Here is a 10,713-nt window from a genome sequence, read left to right as displayed (position 1 = left end):
AGAAATCACATTCAAAACCGCAGAACAAATAAGAAAGGGTGTCATTGTGTACATACTGTTACAGAGAGCCTTTCTCAGCTGAACTGCCCACTGCTCAGCCCACAACTCGTCTAAATGGATCAGCGCTCAGCAGATTTATGCACGCTGAAGAGAAAGACACAGAGGTTTGGAAATCTCAGAGATCAGGCTGGAGGTTTTCTTCCTTTGAGGACACACACGGAGCAGCGGCACGCTGACCTCTTACGGCGGCCACTCAGCTGATCCAGCTTAGCCTCTCGGCCATCTCATTACTGCACAGCATCTGCTGAGGGTGGCTACAAACCCTGCGCGCACACACAGACACACACCCACAAATCTTTGCACTAGACACAAACTGCTGACACACCTTCTACCATAATAAATCACAAAAGAAGGCCGTTTCTTTAAAACTTTCAGCTTTATTACAGAAAATCTTGAGTTATTTTTGATATTTCAAAGAGGTACATTCAGCTCGGAGGTTTGGAGTGGTGAAGCTGGAGACTCAAAAGGCCGGAGGCGGCAAGGAATCCCTGCCTGAGGTGCCTGAAAGTGTCCACCTCCACAGACAGACAGACACCCACAGAGCCTCTTACTCTCTCTCTTTTCTTTTTTTTCTTATTTCATTTTTTTCTTTAAAAAAGTGCCTGGAAAAAAGTTGCATTAAAAATACAATCCATTCATTTTTAACAGGCAAAATATTAATATTAAGCTCTGAAAATAGCATTTCTGAAGTTATTTAAAGGTTTCTCATTTGTTAAAGCAGGCAGCCCCATCCAATGTGACCTTTTACTTCCTGTATTTTCAGCGACGGCTTAAGATTTTCCATTCCAAATCTCTTGTTATGGTGAGTAACAATCTAAAGATTTAAACAAGAAAAACACACAAAGACTGTTACAAGAGCTGGGACACAAATCATAATCAATTTTACATAAGTGTTACAGTTCTGGTTAAAAGTTTACATACACACTTCATCTGCAAGAGAGTTAATAACTTTGGGCTTTGAAGGGCGAATTTCTAATCAATATTGCCAGAAGTATCCACAGAGCCCCACTAATATTTGGTTAAACGTGTTTTAGCTTCTCTGAGTTTTTACAACCTTCTGGTGTCATTTCAATTGGATATGTGAACATTTATCAAATCAGAACTGGACGAGGTCATTTAAATTTTCTTTTCTTCATATAAATAGAAGAAAATACATGTTGCACTCTTAACAGGGTAAAGGAAACCAATACATAAATATACATGCAACAATATGCATATAAACATAAAGTAAAAGTAACATAAAAATAACAGATTCATCTTGTCAATGTTATGTGATGTGTAACATGATCAGCAAGACATTTATCTTGAATTGACCCCAAACACATCAAAACTAGTCCTGGAAGGTTAACTACAAACATCCTGAATGAGCCTCACCTCAGTCCCATCGAAAACCTAAGAACTAATCTTAAAGAAGGACATGTGATGGGAACCCAATGAATTTTAATGAAATGCATGTGGCTAAATATCCAAGTGGCTAAATAATATTCTCTTTGGTGAATACAAAGAGAATAAAAACAAAAACTTACATCAGATTCACACGCATATGGTGGGCAAAGTTACCACATTGTCAGTGTACCAGATCAGTGTTTATAAATTTCTCTCTATAAATTTTATTCTCTTTGGTGAATACAAAGAGAATATTATTTAGGTGGGGCTTGATAGAATAAACACATTAGTGAGGATGTTTGAATACATTTCAGCTTATCTACACAATTTCAATTTGTGTATCCAATTTTTGTTTCCTGAAAATGACCTTACATGCCTTAGCATCCTTCCATTTTGGACGAAAAACAAGTCGTATAAATTCACTTTATAAACAGCGGTGGGCATTAATATTGAAACATTTCTTTTGATGAAAATGATGATTTTTATCAGTGATTTATCGTAAATGGAAAAACTAAAGAAAACTGATGGCATGTTCGGAAATGTTATTGATGTTATGTTTTGCTATTTTCTCCACTGTTTGTTCCAAGAGAGCATCAATGAATATAAGGGAGTTAATTTAAAAAAAAAGATTAAATGTGCACTCTACAGTTATAAATGAAACTTTTTAAGTAAGTGGTGTCCTGAAGAAGCCTGATGAAAATGGGAATATTTTTCAAGAATATTATAGTTACCCAAAAAAATGCGTAATAAATAGTTTTTATTTTAATCATAATGCTTATCGCTATCACAGTAGTGCCACAAAATATCTATATATATTCTATATAATTCACAATATCCGATATAACACCCACCACTATCTTTAAAGCTTCAAATTAACATCACATTAAGTCACAGTGAGCGTATGTAAACCTATGGCCAGGACTGTACTTTACATAGGAAGATAAACAGAACTGGATATTGATCTGGGGAGTTGGGGAGCGTATTGGGAAGGGGCTGCCTGGTCTTTACAGACAACACAGACTGCTGAATGGGACTGATACTGTCTCGATTTAGAGCCGGACATCAACACATGAGCTCCACTGGTACAAAGCTCAACATTCTCTGAATAATAAAAAGATACATGTAATAAAAATATAACCTCAGTGAGTAAAATTACACTTAATAATAATAAATATGGCAAGTAGATTTAATATGATAATGAGAGAAAGTAAAAGATATTAGAAAAAGAGTATCAAAGAGTCTGAAATCATGTTATGTTTGGATGGAATGTATAAAGAACTACAGATTAAAAGTTAAAGGAGGAAATGTGAACAGTTCACGCTATCAGCACCTCACAGTGACTTTAAGCTGTGCTGATTCTGCTCAAACACTTTCAAACCTAAACTCATCCGAAGAGACAAAATATAAACACTAATGATTATAAATTTCTTATTGTTGTGTACAGATGATTATTGGCTATGTGATGTTTTCTTATCTAACAGAAACCGTATGCATGTGGTTCGATTATAACTGACCAGATTCATAACAAAGAAACCAGTTTCTCTAATAGTGCAGAAAATGTCAAACTGACCCGAATCAATGAAGTTCAAGTACACCTGCGCTTCTTTACACGCAGGCATGGGTGGCTATCTTCATCCAACACATGTATGCACTTCTGTACAACACAACCACACGATATGCACACAGGCCTGTCACCATAAAGGCCCAACCTGATTGCACTACGTTCGTCGTTTTGGCTTTGAGCAGATGTTAACACACATGTCTAAGCTTTGCACGTTACAGCACATATATTAATTTTCTTATCTCCTACTGGAACCTATTAACTTATCTTTGAGGCTGGAAGATTTCAGCTCACGCGCCAAGTAACATTTCATAGCTGGCGCGTGCTTTGAGTCTTAAATCTATTGCTCAATCTCACACAGACACACTTTTTGGGCTGAGTAATAATATTTGACCTTTCTTATAAGTTATCATTTGAAACAGATATCCTCTTTATCCACAAAAATCAAAGAAATAAGCTAAAACTACACTAACAGTCTGTGTGCTGCTTTCAGCTGCACGGATATCACATTTAGTAATGTTTTACCTGGAATGATTTGGATTGGAAGGTGTGAATATTTAATTAAATATTAAAATAATTAAAGAAAAGGAAAAAAAATATTGCAAAAATACAAGTGCAGCGATTAAGTTTAAATAAAAAGATTTGCAAAACACAGTGACTAAATATCAGAGAAGTGTTTTTTTTTTGTTTGTTTTTTTTAGCCTTCATGCAGATGTACCATTCTTGGAGTGGATATTACAACTGCTTAATGGATCAAAGTAGTTGTACTTAGCTACTGGCAAGGCAGCGTTTATTTGTAAGCAAATATCAAAAAAGTAAAAGGAAGAAGACTCATGCCCATCATTGGAGTTATTTTTATAAAATATAGAAGAGCACTGCTCTGCAGGCATGCACTGGGCAAAACAAAAAAACAAAAAAAGGAACGGAAGTCAAAAGACTTCAAAAACAATTTCAACTTCTCCCTCAAGTCTTTAAATTTCTATGATCTTTTTCATCCTCTTCATCTTGATCTCTTGTTTCATCTTTTCATATTTCTCCACCCTTTGAAGTTGCTTTCACTATGAAAGAAAATCAAAACGAGGAGGATTTCAGTGCCGTGTCCAGGCTGCCTCTTACTCGCGCTCCTTCAGGTGCTTGTAGGAAAGTGGTGTGACAGCAGCGATCTGGAAACAACACAAGACGACAGACTTTTACTTTGTGCTTTCAATCAGCAGCTGGAGGCGACAGGAGAAAATTGAACCATGTAGCAAGGCTTAAAACACCACAGAATCAGCAGTGAGTGGCTACAAAACAACGACGAAGAAAGCTACAGTGATTACAGCATCGCCACCACCGACAGCTGACGCGCATTAGTAAAGAAAATCATCCCATTTTCCCCTCATGTCAGCTGATCTATTGAAGCCCAGCAGGCAGATCACGACACAGAGTTAGTGCTGCCGTTGAGGTTTACCTGGAAGCTTGTAGGAGGCCACCCTCTGCCAGCTACAGGGAGAATAAAAACCAGGTTAAAAGTCAAACATTCTTACAGGAAGCTGTGTGCTACTGCTGGGCAGCCAGGGACACTGGTGAACAGTGGCGGTGAAGTGGGACCAGTCTCCTTAGCATTATGTTCAGGGGACAGACAGGTATCTAAAGGTACAATGTCCTGGTAGGTTATTTACTGAATTTGTTTTTTGCATTTTGTCTTTTTAACATCTACAATCTTCTTTGTAAATTACTGTGATTTTATGTAATAGACCAACTCAGATTAGCTGCTGAACTGTGATGAGGTTGGAAAAATGACACATTGTTTTGGACATTAGATATAACTGAAAAACGTTTCACGATATAAGGGTTTCACATCATCAGTCGATATCAATGATTATTGATTAGTTTTTGTTTTAAATATCTCTAGCACTGCCAAACAGGTGACGTAATCTATTCAATGTTTTATCCACTTTCCTCTCTAGCTGTTGCACTCATTTTCTCCCTTCACTCCACGCTGTTGTTTTAACATTTTTACACAGTTAGGAAACACGGAGGCGAAACCTTGAACAGCTGTGGCGCAAGTTACTCAACCGGTTGTTGCTAGGTAACCAAAGAGTGAGTGAGTTGCTAGGTAACCAAAGAGAGAGAGTGAGTTGATGCCACCAACCTTGCTCAGTTGGCTGTGAGAAGCTTAGTGGCTAAAGTCTTTCCTATGCCTACATGCCCCAGAATGCTTTGTGGCGCTGGGTCGGAACTTAGTGAAATTTTTGAACATTATATCAAATGTATTATCCACTAATATTGATTAATCACATCTATCTAAGTTTGGGATGCCGTCTCATAACATGAGCATCTCTCAACATACTCCACAGCTTTATTCCTGCCCTGCCTGGTGTTCATCAATGTCCTCTAACAAACCTCTGAAGACGTCACAGAACAGCTGAATCCTAACGGTAATTGGCTGAAGTAGATTTCACTTAGAGGTACCAGAGTAAAGGGGGGCAAATATATTAGCTTAATACAAGTTTCAGATTTTTATTGGTATAATTTTAAAAAAAGGGTTTCCTTCTATTGTGTAATCATGTTTATCTTTGTGTTACATACAATCTTTAAATACTTTAAAGTTTGTGACTGTAAAAAGACAAGATGTAAAAAACTTCAGCTGGTATAAATCTTTTAGCAGGGCCATAAAAACACATTGAGGGACGAAGGAGTTTTCAGAAGTTTTATCCATGTTTGTTTTTTTGTCATTTGGATGTCTGCAGCCCATAATTCAGCAACATTTAGACTAAGTTTGAATCAGAGTAACTCCATGCACCAAACCCAAGGACAACAAGCACAAATGCATGCATTATTTACCAAACAAATAAGCAGACGGTGAATAACAGAGATGACCTAACCCAAAGAAACAAAAGGCAACATTGCAAGTGGCACAAGAATGCTGGAAAGTGGAGCGATGCAGTGACCAGCCCTGTGGTTTGACACCATGAGATAGGAAGGAAAAAGAAGGACACCTCGAACTCCAACTCAGGAAAACAACTGACTGGAAGAAAGTAAATAAAGATGGAGACATCAGAAGCACAAGCAAATGGAAATTTAAGCTTTGCATCAAAAGGAAGGCTGAAAGGAGCATGTGTCTGTGCAAAAATGTGAACCCAAGTTTGCAATCATAGATGAAATGCATGAATTATTTAACCATATCATACAAAAGTTTTGGTCCAGAATGACAGAAATGTAATAAGTGCCTCTCTTCAGCCAGCCTAATCCAGCTTAGACAACACAGACAAGAAGAAAAACACTTGTTCATTATTAAATATGATTTATAGGCCATTGGGGTTTTGATTACCTTATTAGAACTTAGAGGGGTTTAAAATCAAGCGTGAGTCCCTGATTAAGTTGAATGACCTAAAAGTGGGCTGGTACCTGTTTAAATGACAGTATTGGATTCATCTGAAAAGGTTCTGGTGAGCAGGGGCCTGGCTGGAGACTGGGGAGACTGGGGGTCCCCCGCACTCGACTTTTTCTAGAAGGGTGAGGCAGAACACACCGTTGACTTCACTACGCCGCCAAGCACAAACATGCTTCTCTTTCTCCGTATTCTCCTTCCTCCAGCACACTTACACACATACACACAAACATATACATTCACAAGAGACTAAAAGTAGACAAATGGGCAATAAAAAGTTAGTCCATGTGTCTTTCTAGACAACTCTTGGCAAAAAATAAAAACCTTCAGTTAAACAATTTTTTTTATAGTGTATTTGTTCATATACTTGGATATTTCTCAAAACAAGATTTATGAGACTGAACACAGAAAAAGCTGTGGGCTGTGGGTTGAGGATCCAGGATGAGGTTGTGGACTCGTGCCTCATGCAGTTGCGTTTGGGTGCTTTGAGGTGCTGCAGTCACCCGACGGGACATGCAGAGGCAGCAGGCATTGGAGCAGCAAGGCAGCTGGGAGGAGACACTGAATAATAAAACTGGACAGACGAGGATGAAAGACTGACTGCACGCTCAGCACAGACTCCCTGTCCTACTCCACACTGCAGGAAGAGCTGGCAGCACACCACTCCTCCCAATTTAATAAATTATAACTAGATTAAGCCAGTTGAGTCAATGTTTAAAACAGAGGCTTCCAAGCATTGACTCCATAATTAAACTGTCCAACAGAGTGGGACCAGGATCAAAATCTATAGGGCGCCAGCTTGAATAAATTTATGTAAGGAAGGAGACAGTGGGAGAGGGAGGACACAGTGAGAAGGAAACAAGCAAGTTTCCAAGCAAACAGAAAATCCTCAGAACGAGAATAAAGTTTAACAGAGACAAAACAGGAGACCTCAGTCGCTCCATGAGAAGCTGTGAGTGCTAGCTGTCTGAGACAGCATGAAGATAGTAGAAGTCCCCGAGGACGGAAGGCGATGCTTCATCTTTAGGGAGGAAAGTACAGAGAGGAAGAGAAGGAAAAATAGGAAGGTGACAGGTAAGAACGTGTGACAGCACAGAGAAGTCATATTGGAAAGTAAAAAAAAGTCAATAGGAGAACCAAGAACTTGAAAACTAGACTGGAAGGAAATCAGTTAATCATAAATGTGACAGAACTACAAATCAAGCAAATCTTACATTTTCAATGAAGGTTTACAAGAGTAAAAATGATAAAATACCCCAAAGACTCCAGCAAATGTAGCCTGTTATTCCAGTGCAAACATAAGGCTGATGGGATGGAAACTGGAAAGATTTGTGGTCAGTTGAACCAATTAGTATGAGTGACTCTTCTCTGCATTTTGAAGGTCACAAAATTTGGATAATGCTTTACAGAATTTCCAACAAATTCAAAATTACACAATTTTCCAGACTCAAATGTAGGAAGTCACTATTTTTTCAACAAACACAGTTATTACTGTCAATAATTTCACAGAACACCACTTTGAAAAAAAAAAAAAAAACACACACACTAACCCCTTAAGTTCATGGGTACATTCTACACATATTCCAAAGATAAATTATGCAATCTAAAAATATATTAATCTAGAGATACAAACAGTTTTTCATCCTTCATTTTGTTATATTGAAAAATCGAGAAATGGAAAACTATCAGAGATTTCAAGTCTGAAGTCTGATCTTAATAAATGTGCAAAAAGTCTAAAAAAGTTTGAGCCTAATGAACTCATGTATAAACACAGCGCTAAACGTTGACATAGATTAATTGAATGTGTGCAGCAGGTGGTTATAAAACATCAGTAGATGTCAGCTACCAAAATATTACATCAGCAGAGGAATAGCTCTCTTGGTTTTCCATCTTAAGTTTTAAAACTGCAGGTACGTTCTGTATTGTGTTACGCATGGACTTTAGAGATAGCTAGTCATGACAGCTACCTGAAACTTAGCATTAGCTGTAAATGTAAGCCATAAATCTAGTCAACTATCCTTTAAAAGGCATTCCAAACGACTCAACTTCAAAATGTACCAACATAGCCCCGAGGAAACAAATTCATTTGCTAAAGTGAGCGTTGAAAGTACACAGAAAATAAAAGTCTGTGTGTGTGTACGTGCAGTTCAGCGTTACCTGTCGAGCGTGGGGTCCACGGGGCTTGCGGAGCACCACAAGCAGGATCTCTGGCAGTAGACTGAGGAGGATGAGCAAGATGATGACGAGCCACGCTGACACAGAGCTCAGCATGTTGGCGAACACAAAGTACAAACGCTGGTGCTTCAGGAAAGGCCTGCTGGAGAATACACACTTCTGGTCACATTATCTGTTTCTGAAAGCTGACAAAAGGTCGGCTGCAACAAACTTTTGTGTGAATTTTCTGACCATATGATTCCTCCCCAGAAGAAGCTGAAAAACACATAAAAAGCCAGGGAGCCCCATATTACAAAGTGGTTGATCCATGTCCAATGCCGTGTGTCCAGAGCCAGCTGTAAAAAATAAGAGAAGATCATTAAAAACTACACAAAAAACATGTTTAAAATCCTAATTTTACTGGACTTTTAGTCTCCTGTTTGTGCTAAAGCTTAGAACAGGGAAGACATTTACCTTTAGCGTTACAGTGAAGACGAGGACAGTGAACACAATCGTTCCATATGACCAGTTTCCAAAAACCTGGATACAAAAAAGACAAACAGGACGTGGTGAGGAGACGGAGACCAATCGATCATTTTGTCTCATTTCTGTTCAGTAGCTGAGTGAAATCAAACCTGGCCGTTGTCCTGCAGAGCTGGGTTACTGAACAAAAACCGAACACCAAAGAAGAAGACTAATCCGTGGAAGATTCCAAGCGCAGTCCAATAAAGGAATAGCTTCCACCGCAACATTGCATTCTTAGCAATGTCTCTGAAATGAATTGAAAGGTAGAAAAAAAAATCATACAGTAACTTTATAGAAATTTACAACAGTGAGTCCAGGGTATGTTGTTTAGAGTTAATTAAATAGCTTTTAAATACTTTTAAATATATCTTTCTAATTGCTTTTTATTAAAAGCGCTATAAAAGTGGAGCTGATGGGCCAAAACCGAACTTTTATTTTACAGAGGCTAAACGTAAAGTTCTAGCCAAAGGTTTACAAGCATTCATCTGCATGAATATCAATTTTTTTTTTTTTTGATCAAGGTCTTTTTATTATTTTTTACATAAACCACAAAAAAGCTGACGAAGACACACACAACAGAAATCCCTCCCAGCCCTCCCCTCCTATAACGGATATACTACCCCAACATGAATCCACCTTGTATTATGAATATCAAATTTTAATGTTGAATTTGATTGTTTTTTTTTTTCAGTATGAAATGAATACATTAAAAAAAAAAAAAAAAANTGATCAAGGTCTTTTTATTATTTTTTACATAAACCACAAAAAAGCTGACGAAGACACACACAACAGAAATCCCTCCCAGCCCTCCCCTCCTATACCGGATCTACTACCCCAACATGAATCCGCCTTGTATTATGAATATCAAATTTGAATGTTGAATTTGATTGTTTGTTTTTTTTTCAGTATGAAATGAATACATTTAAAACAAAAAGAACTGGGTGGACAAGTTTGAATCTTTGGCGTATTTTCTCACATCCACTGTCAAAATTATACATAAAGGCTGATGCACTCCTACATCATCTGAAATGTCCTATGGCAACCATATAACTTCTGCAGTCATCATCATCATAGTTGTGGTTAGATATTTAGCTACTCTTACTGGGAGAACTGGTAGAGTTAATTTAAATTGGTTGGTTTCCTGGCATGGAAAACACTTTTAAATGTGAACCAAACTTCAATAAAGTTCACTTCATGGTTACGAGAAATACATTCATTTATGCAAAGATAAATACACTTATTAACGATTTATTAAATCGTTAATAAACCCAGTAATTAGGCATACTTATGTCAGTATAATGGATATGGGAAAATTGTTAAAGGTTGATTGTTTAATTTTACAGTCTATTCGCAAAATACATCAATAACTGATAGTTCAAAACCCCAAATCACTTTGAAAATAATGAGAACATAAAAACCTCTAACAAGACCTGCACTTTTCAAAAGGCGCAATACCACTAAGTTACCTGTAGAGGGTGGAGTGTTCCAAAAGAACCTCAATGCAAATGTGCTGCTCCAAAAGGCTGTAAGCCAGGATGGGCATAGAGGTGAAGCAGATGTTGTACATCGTCAGATAGGCTGCATCGTACAGGGGCTGGGGAGGACGGAGCAGGAGGAAGGGAAAGAGGGGCAGGACGGAGGGAGGAGGAGAAGG

General features: G+C 38.0%; 1 protein-coding gene and 1 long non-coding RNA gene across 7 annotated transcripts in view; one reads left to right on the top strand and one right to left on the bottom strand.

Annotated features, from left to right (window-relative positions):
• Positions 1 to 650: 650 nt before the first annotated feature.
• LOC107836584 (uncharacterized) lies at positions 651 to 3,573 on the top strand. Its single transcript, XR_001662500.1, has 2 exons — positions 651 to 2,123; positions 2,201 to 3,573. It is a non-coding gene; the product is annotated as an uncharacterized LOC107836584 (long non-coding RNA).
• A 131-nt stretch (positions 3,574 to 3,704) lies between these two features.
• The window catches only part of atp11c (ATPase phospholipid transporting 11C (ATP11C blood group)), a 50,497-nt gene continuing 43,488 nt past the window's right edge, over positions 3,705 to 10,713 (bottom strand). For 2 of the 6 annotated variants that reach the window (XM_007555122.2, XM_016672974.1), the window contains exons 24-31: positions 10,526 to 10,653; positions 9,170 to 9,305; positions 9,009 to 9,074; positions 8,787 to 8,890; positions 8,538 to 8,694; positions 6,398 to 6,497; positions 4,458 to 4,489; positions 4,124 to 4,170 (exon numbers count right to left, since the gene is read on the bottom strand). In XM_007555122.2, coding sequence (XP_007555184.1) covers positions 6,402 to 6,497; positions 8,538 to 8,694; positions 8,787 to 8,890; positions 9,009 to 9,074; positions 9,170 to 9,305; positions 10,526 to 10,653 — 687 coding nt within the window. In that variant the 3' untranslated portion in view covers positions 4,124 to 4,170; positions 4,458 to 4,489; positions 6,398 to 6,401. Of the gene's footprint in view, positions 4,171 to 4,457; positions 4,490 to 6,397; positions 6,498 to 7,310; positions 7,402 to 8,537; positions 8,695 to 8,786; positions 8,891 to 9,008; positions 9,075 to 9,169; positions 9,306 to 10,525; positions 10,654 to 10,713 lie in introns of all 6 variants that reach the window. The other 4 variants (XM_016672973.1, XM_016672972.1, XM_016672975.1 and 1 more) reach the window with 4 other exon arrangements.

Source organism: Poecilia formosa, unplaced genomic scaffold, assembly GCF_000485575.1.
Source record: "Poecilia formosa unplaced genomic scaffold, Poecilia_formosa-5.1.2 Scaffold68, whole genome shotgun sequence".
Classification (NCBI taxonomy): domain Eukaryota; kingdom Metazoa; phylum Chordata; class Actinopteri; order Cyprinodontiformes; family Poeciliidae; genus Poecilia; species Poecilia formosa.
This window is presented reverse-complemented; position numbering and strand designations above follow the sequence as displayed.